The sequence below is a fragment of the Balaenoptera ricei genome, chromosome 10 (genome assembly GCF_028023285.1).
Source record: "Balaenoptera ricei isolate mBalRic1 chromosome 10, mBalRic1.hap2, whole genome shotgun sequence".
In the NCBI taxonomy this organism is placed as follows: Eukaryota; Metazoa; Chordata; class Mammalia; order Artiodactyla; family Balaenopteridae; genus Balaenoptera; species Balaenoptera ricei.
This window is the reverse complement of record NC_082648.1, coordinates 54,748,090-54,762,579: the sequence shown is the minus strand read 5'-3', so window position 1 is coordinate 54,762,579 and position 14,490 is coordinate 54,748,090. Positions and strand designations below refer to the sequence as shown.

Genomic DNA, 14,490 nt, shown 5'->3' with positions numbered 1-14,490 from the left:
ATTTTGGATTTTCAGGTGGGATTAACTGACCTGAGAGCAGCTGGTTTCCACCCTGTGCATCCCATAGGAAAAGTCGTCTGTGAATGTGACTGCATCAGAACTGATCACATCGTGGAATGAAGGCCAACCTGGGACAGAGCAAGCACAAGAACCAAAACAGAGGAGACAGAGACACATCCTTGGGTTAGAATGCAATTTTAAAAGAAATACTAAGCATAGAATGGAAATCTTTAGTATATGACTCATGCTTAACTTTTTCAACCTGAAAAAAAAAAAGGTCGAAGACTCAAGGTTAATATATTTTGCAAGAATGCAACTATTTTTTTAAGAATAACCTTTTCCTCACATTCAGATTGCAGTTGCATTGGGATTTTATGTTTCATGAGACTCTCTTAGACCTTCCAGTAGTTTTTTTAGCACATCCCTGAACTTATAAAGCTCTCTATCACCATTTCCTCTTCTCTCTCTTATCTTCAGAGTCACTGGGCATGGTCCTGAAGCACTGTGAGTTTTACATTGTGATGTTTTCCAAAACACAATCCAACTGGTCTGGCTGTTAACTTTTCAACTATTCCATGCTTCTTTAGGAACCATGTTTTTTTAGTACTCAGTTTGGATGGTTAAAATATATTTTTTTTAATTCTGTTTTTTCCATCTTAATCTAATTTCTCAGGATAGGGGTTATCTGGAAAGCATAGGTTCTATCTATTGATGGGCAAGAGGCTTGCTTACTTCATAGGAGAGTCACAGAGCAGTGTTCCTCAGGCACCTCTGGGCCTTCTCTCAAATAGCATCTTGTTCCAATTTTCATTTAGTCTAGTGATTTTTTAAATATGCACATGGCTTTAAGAAACTCAGTGGTCAGTAGACCATAAGATTGTACACATGTTTATGGGGGTACAGTCAGGTTTTATGTTCAGTGCTTATGGGCATGTTCTTCCATGTTTCCAGAAAATATGTCTGGAGTTACTGAGTTGAAGCCTGTATCCTCAAAATGATGAAAGAGGTGCAATGTTGCTGAATTGCTTGTGCAATTTTTTTCCTTTTTCAGAAGCCAAATTTTTCCTATAGAAAGGAGGAAGCCCTTTAAAAACTGAGAGCCTTGTGTTAATACACCTTTTGAAAGAAAACAGAATGCAAATTTCAACAATATGATTTCCAGTTTCAAACAAAACAAATTAGCTCAGGCCAAGTTTTTATACTAAACTCCCCCAAGCTCCCCATCCCCCTGTTATGCAACAACATTGCTTTGGTAGTGCTAGATTTAACACCCAGAGTTTAAACACTTTCCAATTCTTTGATTTGACTTCGAGATTGCTACAAATCACCAGGAAAACCTTAACTCTGTCAATATAAGATAATATAAGATAATATTCCACAAAACTTAATTATGCTAAGAAATATCACTATCCTTAAGAAAACTTGTTTCTCCCCATTTTCTAAATTCCAAAGAGAATCTGAATATATTCTGGCCTATAGTATTTGGTTTTTAATGATTACTTGATACATTTAGGTGCTCTTCTTTGTTCAATGACAGAAGTACCCATTGATAAAGAGAAATTTAGTGGTGATGCTTCAAGACATTGAAAAATAATTTATCTATGAAAAGAAAGAGAACATTCTGTTTCTGTTTTTGTTTTTTAAACCTCCCATGTCTTAACTCATTTGATTACAGTTTATAGCAACTAATATTATGACGGGACATATTTGATTCAGCAGTAAACAGGTAAAGAGTTAGGAGTTTCTGTTTTTATTTTAAATTTACCATAAAGCTACCTCCCTCCCTCCACCACATCCACATTTTCCTATTTCTAGAATTTAAAATAGGTACGGAGAAATATATATGTATTTCCCATGCTACCTCTGCATTTTAGGTATACTTATCTTGTTCTATTCATCACACTAGATTTGTGATTTGTTTTCACGCTTTCTCCCTGCTTAGCTGGTAAGCATTTTGAAGGCACTAACCTGAGTATACTCACAGCCTACCATGGTGTACAGCACAAAGGCACAGCTGAAATGTTTATTAAACGGATTTTCAACTAACCTTAAATAAGAAGGTGGGATGAATAATGACAGTACACCACAGAGTCCCATAGAAGAAGGAAAGAATATAATCATACTCCTTCTTTACAAGACCAGATTAAGGAATATCAATGCTAATTTCTCACTGGACTTTCCGTTCTGGCTCATTTACTATAATTAAGGCTCTCTATGTAGGTGAAATAACCTTATTATTTATATGAGGTAGTAAAAACACGTGACGATCATCTAGGTCACCACTTTACCAGGTTTTTTGGGGAGAGGGATGGGGCAGCAGAAGGGCAAGTTATTGCCAATGTTACTCAGGCAGGAAGTGGCAGAGCCAAAAACAGAATCTGAGTATTCTGACTTAGTCTAGGGCTCTCTTCTTATGTTCCAATTTTTTCCTCAGTGAAAGGCTGAGAGGTCAATCATTTGAACACTCCGGCAGGAAGGAAGCTGAAGGTATTAAGAAATATGTTTACTGCCAGTCTGGATTAGTTGATAGATACACTGTTGCACTTAAGAGCTTCTAGGTGGAAGCCGATAATGAATGTACCGGACAATACCTATTCTCTCACTTCTAAAGACCAAACTGTTCAAAGGAAAGTCCAAGAGTAATGATATAAATCATGTAATCTAGCTTGGGATATAGACAAGTTTTTTATTCATTTATCTAAAACAGCCAGGAAGACTTAGAAGCACACCCTTAGGCAATAATATTGAGAAAACTGTCAATTCTATTTGGGGTTTCTTAATTCTAATTCCTTCCGAATAATTGTGAATCACTGCCTACTAAAGATTTTGGGGAGGGAAAGGAACTGCTTTCAAATGAGCTATGAAACCATACAGCTATACATTTTGCCTCCATGAATTAAATATTTATAGAATTTTCCAGAAGACTACATTCAAGAGTTGAGCAGGGTGATGTGGAGTGACATGGACTAAATGTTCTCAAAAGATTTCAATGTTTCTGAGAAAACTGTTGACACTTGAATAGTTTACTTGTTGTTTACCATGGTGCTATTTAAACACTGGAAGAGACACTAAACGTCCCAAAGTTCAGTGTCCCTTTGCACTGTAGAAGGAATACAGTTTTCAAGATGGAATATTGGATATGTCACCCACGTCTTAATTGGTGGAGATTGACAAGGAGAGCCATGTTGAAGTCCATAACCTCCTGTATGGAACACATTTCAAAAGAGAATCACGGTCAACTTCATCAATAAGGTTAACAAAGGAGAATGCCGAGTTCTTTTGCTACATCTCTCAGAAAAAGAGAAGCTCTATAGAAAGAGAATCCATCGGAAAGGTAAGTCCTATTGACAATCAAACTAAGAAGGACCTTTACCCAAGAATAAATTGTCTTATGACAGAGAAGCCACAGTGATGACAGCACTTTGAGAGCGGAATTCCCTCATCATGTGAAAGTATTTAAAGGAGGAACTCTTCACTGCTGTAAAAATCCTCAAAGGAAACCCTGCCCCCACTCCTAATAATAAGGAAAGTGCTTCAAAGGGTGATAGGCAAAGACTTGAAGCAATCTGGGTCTTGTTGAGAAAATTATCTTGAGCAAAGTTGGGGGGAGGGGATGTGTTTTTGTCAGTTTTGACATTAAAGAAAGATCATCCATCCTCCTTTCTCTAGGATTTCCCTTTTGGTCTTCTCATCTAACAAAACAGTATTTGTTTTGGATGTATTCCATACACTTTTTAAAAGAAAAGTCATGTGAAAACCTGTATAAACAGGGTTGACTCACCCTACCCCCAGTACATCCCTTTGCTTCTATTTGAAGAGGTTGGATATGGGCTGATTATCATTTTATTTCCAAGAACATAAACTGTACCTTTTAGATATTAGTCTATTATTATCAAGAATATCTTATAGTCTATGTTTTTGTTATTTCACATGCAGAACTATAACAACACAAACTAGAGAAGATGACACAACGTACAAGAAAGCAAGTAAATTACTATCTAATTAAAACATTTAATTCTAATATTAGCAGAGTTCTCTAGAAAATGTTATCTTTCTCAATGCCTTTTTGTCTCCTTTTTCCAAAAACTTCCCTCAACTCTGGAGGGTGGCTGTTAAAGAATATTTCTGATTTTAAGAGCTTAGTTTAAGAGCTTAGCTTAGTTTAAAAACAAATAAAATATTATCTTTTTTTCAACCAGAACTTGAAATCTGAATCTAATACTTCTTGATACTATTACGATCCCCTTGGCACCAGTGGACAATATTCTGTTTAGGGACCTTGGCTACAACTACTACATAAACATAGTGATATATAATTTATCTATTTTAATACTAAGTTTTTCTTTTTTCTATTAATTTAAAGGCACACAATTGAAGAACCATTTTCACAGGTTAATACATCTTGTCTCTGCTTTAAATTTTAAACTCATTTTTTTCACCTTATAAAGATGGAAGGAGTAGATGAGTTATTGTGTAGATAGATTGTAATATTGGCTTGTTATATATAGTTTTCTTTGTCACATTTCCTTGACTTTCAGGTAAGCAATGAATGAGTTTATCTGTTTATTGCACACCTGATTTTGACAAGAGTTTTGTATTTTTAGCTCTTAGGTTGGGATTAGTCATCGCATATATATATGCAGAAATATGATCTAAACTAAACTTTTAACAACTCTTAAATTGGAAAAAAATATAATTGTGTGAGATTTTATTTACTCAGACCAGTTTTTGTATACATTGTATTAAACCACCAAATGTATTTGAATGCTTGACGATGGAGAAATAGGCTTCCAGTATCGTCTGGAAGTGTTATAATGATTATAACTCTTACTGAGCTCATGAACCTAAAATTAGAGAATCTTAAGAATCCTAGGAGTTGGAAGGGAATGTAGAAATCATCTGGCCTGATGTAAAGTCTCCCTTCAACATCTCTGGCACAAAATCATCTGTGATCTGCTTGAATATGTCCAAACAGAAGTGAACTCACTAATTCACAAGAAGGCTATTCCATTTTTGAAGAGTTCAAGTTGTTAGAAATCTGTCTCGGGCTTCCCTGGTGGCGCAGTGGTTGAGAATCCGCCTGCCAATGCAGGGAACACGGGTTCGAGCCCTGGTCCGGGAAGATCCCACATGCCACGGAGCAACTAATCCGTGTGCCACAACTACTGAGCCTGCGTTCTAGAGCCCGTGTGCCACAACTACTGAGCCCGTGCTCCACAACAAGAGAAGCCACTGCTCGCTGCAACTAGAGAAAGCCCACGCACAGCAATGAAGACCCAATGCAGCCAAAGATAAATAAATAAATAAATATTTTTTTTAAAAAAGAAATCTGTCTCCCTCTAATTTTTGCCCTTTGGACTTACCCTCTAAAAATGATATGGAATAAATTTAAAGTATCTTTCAAAAAAATATCTTATATTCAATAAACAGGTTCTCCTCTCTAAGAATTCTCATCTTTAAATAGCAAATAACTACAGGTACTACACCTAATGCCGACAAGTTGGAATACGACAGTTCTGCTTCAATTTTATCCAACCATCAGGCCAAATTAATCTGCATACATAACTTGGTATATGTGGTATATGCTGGTATAATGTGAAGCAAATCTGAACATAAGAGTAGGAGATTAATAGTAGATCCTTGGTGCTTGCTACCACCTACACTAGAATGGATTTTTTTAGATTGCAGTAGAAGGAATTATTCCTTCTCACTCATAATGTAGCTTAATAAAGCTGCTCTGAGTCTACTTGAACCCAGAATTTTATAGTGACACAGCTCTCCAAAAGTAGCATTCTGTTCATAAATTGAAAATGTTCCACTCCAACTGCCTCTTGAGAAAAACTTCCTCAGCTCTCTATACCAGGCTTTTCCTCCTTCCTCTCAAAAATCTTCAAAACAAGTTGTTAAAACTAACAACAGATTATAAATAAATTGAAGCCAATTCCATCTGTACCACGTCTAGGAAAAGTGGCCCTCATTCCCTCACTCTTAATTTAACAAGGACTGCTATACAGCTTCCCCTTCCCCTACACCCTCCCTCAACCCCCAGATAAAAATACCCCCAGTAAATTGGCTACATGACCCATCAGTAAAACATAGCAGAAACTACACATGACCAAAAATTCATTTAATTGAAATGTAATTACAAATATTTTGTTGTCTTCAAATGCAAAATAAGTTTGAGCACAACAAATGCCACTTGGGCTTGAGTGATGGTTTAATAATGATGATATATGTTTGAGCATGGTTTTGGTGAGACAAGCTGGAGACTTACAGATCTATAATTTTGTGCGGATAGCAATTCTCACAGCTCTATAATTGTAGGACCATACTTCAAAATTTGTAGCTTTTAGTTTCTCTGAAGCCAGAATATGTTAACCTCACTGACTGATATTTACTTTATTAGCTATCTCAAGCCAAATAATAAAACTCTCTGTGAAGACCCCCTGCTAACACGAATTGTTTGAAGCTTAGAGCTCTGATTCTTGCCGTTATTCACTTCAGTTGACACTTCAAGTATAACTTTTATCTCATTTTTAAAAGGATGATTCTCTATTCCCCCTCAAAGACCCAAAAGTTTAAGTAATAACCAAATACATGCATCTAGTAGAAAATCAAACAGTGCAAGATGACTCAGTGAAATGTTCCCTTTCAATTCTCCCCACCTTGTAGACAACCATGTTTAATAGTTTTCCATTTATTTCTAAAAAATATGCATATGCTGCTGTCTCTTGATTCCTTCATTTAAATCTGTGCTGTCCAATACAGTAGCTACCAGCCACATGTCACAATTTAAATTTAAATTAATTAAAATTAAATAAAATATAAATTTCAGTTTCTTAGTCACACTCACCACAGTCCAAGTTCTCAACAGTTACATGTAGTTAATAGGGACGATATTGGACAACACAGATAACAGATGTAGAATATTTCCACCATTATTTTCCCCAGATATAAAACATTTCCAACATTGGATAGTGCTGTTTATAAACTATAAATTGATTCTTTCTTGTGAATGATGAAGATTTAGCATTCATACTTACACTGTCTCCCCTCCCTTCCCCTTTCCAATTTTTGAATAGTAATATTCTTTTAAAACCTTGTTTGGTAACATCTGCCTCTTGAACTAGAATGTAAGTTCAATAAGAGCAGGGAGTTTGTTTTGTTCATCACTGTATTGCCAATCATCTAAAATAGTGCCTTTGACATAAGAGATGTTGTAAAGAACTGTCTAATGGTTGAACGAATGCATGACTATCCTACAGCTTAATATCGTTTGACTCTCCTTAGTGCCCTGATTCTCCCTCCACCTACTCTTTCCCACCATTCCAATGCCTAATCTTAATTAAGTCTTCTATGCTTTTCTAGAGATTGATTCTGAGAGTTGAAAACTAGTGAACAGCCTTTATATTATTATGGCTATATATATGTTGTTTACTGCAGAGCTAAAGAGTGCTGGGATTATATCTCCTTCTCCAACGGTCCAATTATCAGAATCTCAGGCTGCCTAAAATCAAACATTTTCCTATTTATGACAAAAATAAAACCATTGGTTTTGTCAAACATTCTCCCTATGCTTCATTCAGCTTTAATAAGCAGTACCTCAAATAAAAATGATACTTAAGGCAAGGAGTTTAGAATATATATAAAAATTAGCATAAATCTATAGACCCTAAAAATCCATGAAGATAACAAATGTTAATAAAATTTAAGCACAATGTACTATTCAAACACTGATTTTATTTTGGTTACTAGTTACCTTGCTTTTCTATCTTGTTGTCAAGTAACCCAGTAGCTCTAAATGGCAGTGGCACTGTTGCCAGGGATATTTTGAATGGCATGATGATGGGGGAATCACCTAAAGGCTTTTAAGCAGACTAGTAACATGATCAGATTTGTGTTTTAGGAAGATGGCTCTGGAAGCAGGCTGGAGGGTGACGGATAAGAGGGCGGATGAAAGCAGGTCTATCAGATGAAGCCTATGTACAGGAACAGAAGTTTCGAAGCTGTAAATGAAGACGATTGCAATGGGATTGGGAAGCAGGGGAAAGACTGTGGAGAGATGAAGAGAGCATAATTCAGATTGTGGTGACTGTGGTACCTGTGGGGGAGCAAAGGGGAAGGGCAGGGTGAGACTATGACTAGGTGTCCAGCTTGTATGACCAGCTGGATCATGCTCGTCATACGTGTTTTCAGGGAAAATAACAAAATCAGTCTAGTGTGGAACTATCTAGGAGGCAGAGAGACATGTGGGCTCAGAAGTGAGACCCTGGCTAAAGATACAGATGTGAAAGTCAGCAGAACGCAGAAGACAGTAAGGTTATGGATGAGGATCAGTAGAAGGCAGTGGAGAATCAGACGGGTATTTAAAAGGTGAGCTGAAGAATGAGTCGGCAAAGGAAAATAGAAGAGGGCGTTCCAAGAAATAGGAAGAGGACAAGGGAACCAGGACAGGGTCAGACAATAGAGAGAAAACCATTTAAGGTTGGCAGGCAGACAGCAGTGACATAATCTACAGAAAGAACAAGTCAAGTAAAATCTGAGAGGAGATTGCTGAATTCAACAATTAGGAGGTCTGAGGAACTTTAGGAAGAACCTTTTCAATGTGATGATGACAGAAGCGGAACTCTGTTGGGTTGAAGAGCATGTGTGAAGCGGAGAGAGTGAACAAAGACTTGCTCTTTACAAAGCCTGGCAGGGAAGGAAGGAAAGCCAGGTTGATGGCTAGCGGAGAGCATAATGATGTTTATGTTAAAATATTTGGGTTCTGGGGGGTCCCTCCTACCGATCCCAACTTTCTGTTTTCTAAAGTGTTTAAAATGTTACACTATTACTTTTCTAATGGAGTTTTTGCAATAAAATGAGTGATATGAAAAATACTTAGACATGCTAAGAAATCTTAAGCACTACTCAAATGCTCCTTAGCTTACCGTATAGAAGCTATGTTTGAAGAAAGACCAGAAGACTAAAATAAGATTCCATCCCTAGAATCTTTTTTATCTTTAGTTTACTTTTAAGTTGTTTGTTGTTGTTTTGTTCTTAATATCTTTTGGTCTACCAAACTGAGAGTGATGAGTTTAAGTTTTGAATGACCATGGCAATCTGTCCTGCTTTTTGGCACAAAGTAGGTGCTCACTAAACATGGATGAATAAATGAATCCAGAGCTTTAATTCTAGGTCAGGTTCTACTGTCAAACATGTTCACAGCACCCAGTACATTTTCTTCAAAGCATGTATCATGGTTTGTGATTATTTATTTATGTGGGTAGTTTTTGATTTTCTGCTTCTTTTACTAAGTTCCATGTGACCATGATTGCTTTCTTTACTATTATATCCTCAACACTTAGCTCATGGAAATATTTGTTGAATGAATTAATAAAGAAAATATCATAATTCATTATTTAACAACAAAATTGGACTGAATTAAAAGATTATCACTTAGTTTGGACCTGCCTATCACTAGGCTGATCAAAAAAAAAAAAAAAGTAGATGAAGAGTTTCTTCTATTTTGCTTCAGGCAATTTTTTACAAATATCAAATTTCATACAATATGATTATTTTCCTGCCTATCAAAAATAGCACATTTATTCAAACTGATTATTAATAATTTCATATGTAGAAGCCACATACCCTTGTCACCCATAAGGATTTCAGGCATTTGCATTTGTGAAAGGACAACATGACTAAAAACTGTCAAGAACACTGAGGTGTCCTTTGGGCAGTGTGAACATCTGGTATCTATTCTCTTTGGAGATTAATAATGTAGCTGCACTGCAGCAGGCTTTACTAATTCCTTTGAGCCTTGCACAGCATTTTTAAATGGTTCCAAACACACAAGATCTCTAATTGGTGTGGATTTCATCCACAGTTTTCTTACAGTCTCAAAATATCTCATAAACTCCTAAGCAGGAATTGACAGAGGAAAGCTTCCCTATTTCCCTTTGTGGAGGCAGCTGTTAATTTTTTTCAGGTTCAATAAAATTACTGAACTCAAACTGCTTCAACCAAAAAACCAGGGAGAGGGACTTTATTTTCCCTGGCCTGAACACTGTCTCTTGCTACTTTAAATCACAGTTAATATTTTAAAAAATATATCTTACACATAAGTCAGTTGTAGACCTTTAGCATCAAAGGATCTGAGCAATATCACATGTAGCAGCCTGACCTTTAGCCATAATTTCTAAGTGCCATTAAAAAATGTCTCTCAAACTGGTTTTAAACTTAGTGTTGACCTAGTAACCTTGATCCAAAAACATTCAACTTTAGATAATTATTTTATTTTGCTTCCAAAAGCTCTTCAGTCCGGTGAGGCATCCATTAGGAAGCCTCACAAAGAGTTTAGAGTTTTCTTAGAATTTTTTAGCTGCATCGAACAGGAAGATGGTGATTTGGGTTGCTTGCTGAGTGAAGATTATTTACTGTGCTTAACTGACCTTAAGAATTCCAGGAGGGATACAGAATGGGGAAATTCAAAGAAATACAGATTTTATTCTCAGCGACATGCAATTCAGACTATAAGTGACATAATGTTCCATTCAACTGCAGTCCTGAATTGGGTCTATTCACTACATAGCATCTTTTGGGACTGTCAAACTATCACTCACAGTCTTTAGTTGGGCACCTATCAAAAATTTCAGAATATTTCCTCTCAAATATATATGTGCCTGATAAAAATGGAAGATTATTTCTAAGAGGGAGTTAGGTCTTGAAATTCTTTTTTTTTTCTAAATTTTCTCCTGATATTTTTCTCCAACTAAACTCTCTCTAAACTTCTGAATAGGCTTTAGATCTTTATTCTATTATAAACTTTTAGTAACCACAATATGAAATAAAATATTTCCTTGTTTTCATAAATCTATGATCCTTTACTGCATCACCTTTTTATGACACGTCAAAACTTAGTTCACCTACTACAATTTAAATTTCTGACCACCCATCTTGAAAAAGTATTTTGAAACAGATTGCTCAGAAAAGCTATTAAGCACAAATAGTCTAGAACAAAATGATTACTTAGAGTTGTTTACATGACAAAAGATGTTTTTTCCTTTGTAGCAGACACATGGCAAAATTGAAGCAATTTATCAAACACTGTACATTCCCTAATATATTAAAATTTTAAAATAAATTACATCAAAAAGACATGAAGCAAACTACATCAGATCAAGGCATACTCTGATAACTATTCACTCTTTTAAAAATCCTTTAAGGAACCGGCTTGCAGGGCAGAAATAGAGAGACAGATGTAGAGAACAAACGTATGGACACCAAGGGGGGAAAGCGGCGGGGGATGGGGGGGGGGTGGTGGTGTGATGAATTGGGAGATTGGGATTTACATATATACACTAATATGTATAAAACAGATAATTAATAAGAACCTGCTGTATAAAAAAATAAAATAAAATTCAAAAATTCAAAAAAAAAATCCTTTAAGGAAATATTTTGCCAACACCCAATCCCCATTACTTAGCTCTTCTTTTTCATATATTTAATTATGTTCCAATATGCTATAACTGACTGTTTATAATGTTTTTTGGGTTTGTTTGTTTCTTGTCTGTATTCCACCAACTAAAATGTAAGCTCCCTGTGGGTGGAGATAACTGTTTTGTTCCCAGTGCATTCAAAGCTCCTAGAAGGATGCCTGACATGCTTTGAATGAACCTTCTATATACGTTCTTGTTACTCTGGAAATCTGGAATTTAAAAATATTGCTTTGGTTTTAAAATACACAGTTACAAAAGTCTTTATTATAGATTTAGTTATAGAATCTCTAGGTCACTTACTAATGTTTATTGAAGATTTTGGCACCTGGCTGACAGTTTTCTCCCCATTCCAAACTGCTACCTACATTCTAGGGACCTCTATGAAGGTAACCCACCTAACATCCCTCATATCAACAGCACTTTGAGTACCTCAGAAAGCTGAAACTAATACAGTCCATGGAGCCAAGGTCCTGTATCAAGCAAGAGCTATGGGTACAAGTGGCCTTGCAACTCGAAAGCTTCAGTGGCTTTGATTCTGACCACTGACAGGCTTAATGCATTAAAAAGTTAGAGGTCATCACATGAAGAAAGCTGAACTTCAGATAAATGAATTCGACTGAAGAGGATATGGTACTGCACACATATTTTAATTTGGCACTGGACCATCATGACCAAAAAACAAATGAGTAAAATTCCATAAAGATCCAAGCACATCCATAGTATATTGCATAGTATATTGCATAGGGTGATGTATCATTCTGCCAGTTGTGCAGTAATATTTAAGTCCTACCTCACTAAACCAGTCGTAAATGATGCAAGGTGCAGGTGCAAGAGTTGGCTACTTAGTACGGAGCAGGCATTACATAAATATTTGTTGAAAAAGTGAACCAAATTGAAGATGAAAAAAGTATTAACAAAAATTGTGAAAACGATATCACAATAAATCAATGTATATATTTCAGACATTTTTGACAAAGATCACCTCTCAAGCGTTTATTATTTCTTATGTCACTATACCAGAGTACCTACATAATTTCTTTGATTTTTTGCCCATTTGGGTAACATAAAATATTCTAGAAGGTGTAGTAAGCATCCATACACATAAAGCACTCAACCACGTACTATTAAAGTCTAAACCATGTATTATTAAATAATCGCCAAGAATCATGGTCTTAAAGACTAGGTAAAAATAAATTTGAACTACACTTCCCATATTAGAAAACTCCCTTGGGAAATTTCGCCAAGGTCTGGTGCTATACAAAAGATTTTTAAAAATCATCTACTAAGGGTTCGTCTACATTTTTGTCCATGTTCTTATAGCCTTACAAAATCATAAGTATCTACATACACATAAACATAAGTGTTCTAGCAGCTGCATAATATTCCACTTTGCAACCATCTGCCAAATGACAAGAATGACTTTGTTTCCAATTGTTTTTCCTCTATGAAATATACTGCAATAACAACCTTGCACATATGCTACTACATCTGGTAGACTTTTTCTTCTAATGGGATAGATTCTTAGGGATAAGACTGCTAGGTCAAAGGGTAAATGTATTTTTGTGTTTAGAAGGTAGTTCTAGATGGCTTTCCATAATAAAGACAGTTGAATACTCTTTTCTCCAAAACCTCCATCAACAACAGGTGTTGCAGCTTTTAAAAATTTCCAATAAATTATTGCCAGTAGCTCATTTAAGCAAAATTTGTATTTCACTGACTATCTGCAAGATAGACAGCTCTTAATGTTTGTTGGCTATCTGCTTTTCTGGGGCTTGTATCTTCATATTTTTTGTCCTTTTTTTCTATAGGGTTATTTGTTGCTGTTGTTTTTCTTCACAATTGGTAACAGTTCTTTGTATATTGCAGATTTTAATTCAGGCCTTTGCATTGTAATTATTCTTCCATATCTGTTGCTTCTGTATTGACTTTGTTTATGATTTTGTCAGTCAAATACGTCTAATCCTTTCTTTTGCACTTTCTGAGATCCTGGCCTTGGTTAACAAGAGCTCCCTGCCTCTAGACTATACACATGGCATCCTATATTTCCTGTAGGATTATTTTTTTGTTTGGCATTTAGATCTTAATCAGTCTGTAATTTCTTTCAGAATATGGGATAATATTTCAATTTTATTTTCTTCCAAATAGAAGAGCAACTGGGCCATCAACAATCTTTAAATTGTCCATCCTTGACTAAGTTGAAAGACCATGTTTAACTGATATCTATTTATAGATTCTCAAGTCTGTTCCACTGATGCACTTGTTTATTTATATGCAAATATAATTTTATTATGGTGGCTTTAGAGCATGTTCTTATATCAGGAAAGGCAAGTATCACTTAAGGTTTTCTTTTTCATAAACATTACTGCTTGGGCTGTTTTTCCTTAAACAGGTTCATTATAGATTATAAACTAATCTTATTTTTTTTGTCTTTCAAAAAAATGAACTTTGAATTTGTTTATTTTTTCTATAATTGTTTAATGTTTTCTATTGCATTAATTTCAGCTTTTATCTTTGTTCTGTCTTCCTAGGATTTTTATTGTTCTTTTTATAAAATTCCTTTATTTTTCATCTTTTTTTTCTTTAATAATGAAGGCATTCAAGGTTATAAATTCTCCCCTAAGTATAATGTTCATGGTATCACATAGAGTTAGATATTTATTTCTAATTTCATTGGATTATCTTAAACATATGGCCATAAAAGTCACTGCTTTCTAAAATTTATTAATATTTTCTTTATGGTCAAGTAAATGATCTATTTTTGAGAAATGCAAATCAAAACTACAGTGAGGTATTACTTCACACCAGTCAGAATGGCCGTCATCAAAAAATCTACAGGCGATAAGCTGGAGAGGGTGTGAAGAAAAGGGAACCCTCCTACACTGTTGGTGGGAATGTAAATTGGTACAACCATTATGGAGAACAGTATGGAGTCTCCTTAAAAATATAAATACAGAACTACCATATGATCCACCAATCCCACTCCTGGGCATATATCCAGAGAAAACCATAA

The 14,490-nt window shown here is 35.5% G+C and overlaps 1 protein-coding gene across 4 annotated transcripts in view; it reads right to left on the bottom strand.

Annotated features, from left to right (window-relative positions):
* Window positions 1-14,490, bottom strand: part of MSRB3 (methionine sulfoxide reductase B3) — a 161,866-nt gene that overhangs the window by 11,006 nt on the left and 136,370 nt on the right. For all 4 annotated transcript variants that reach the window (XM_059936422.1, XM_059936421.1, XM_059936423.1 and 1 more), the window contains one exon: window positions 31-128. In XM_059936422.1, coding sequence (XP_059792405.1) covers window positions 31-128 — 98 coding nt within the window. The remainder of the gene's footprint in view (window positions 1-30; window positions 129-14,490) is intronic.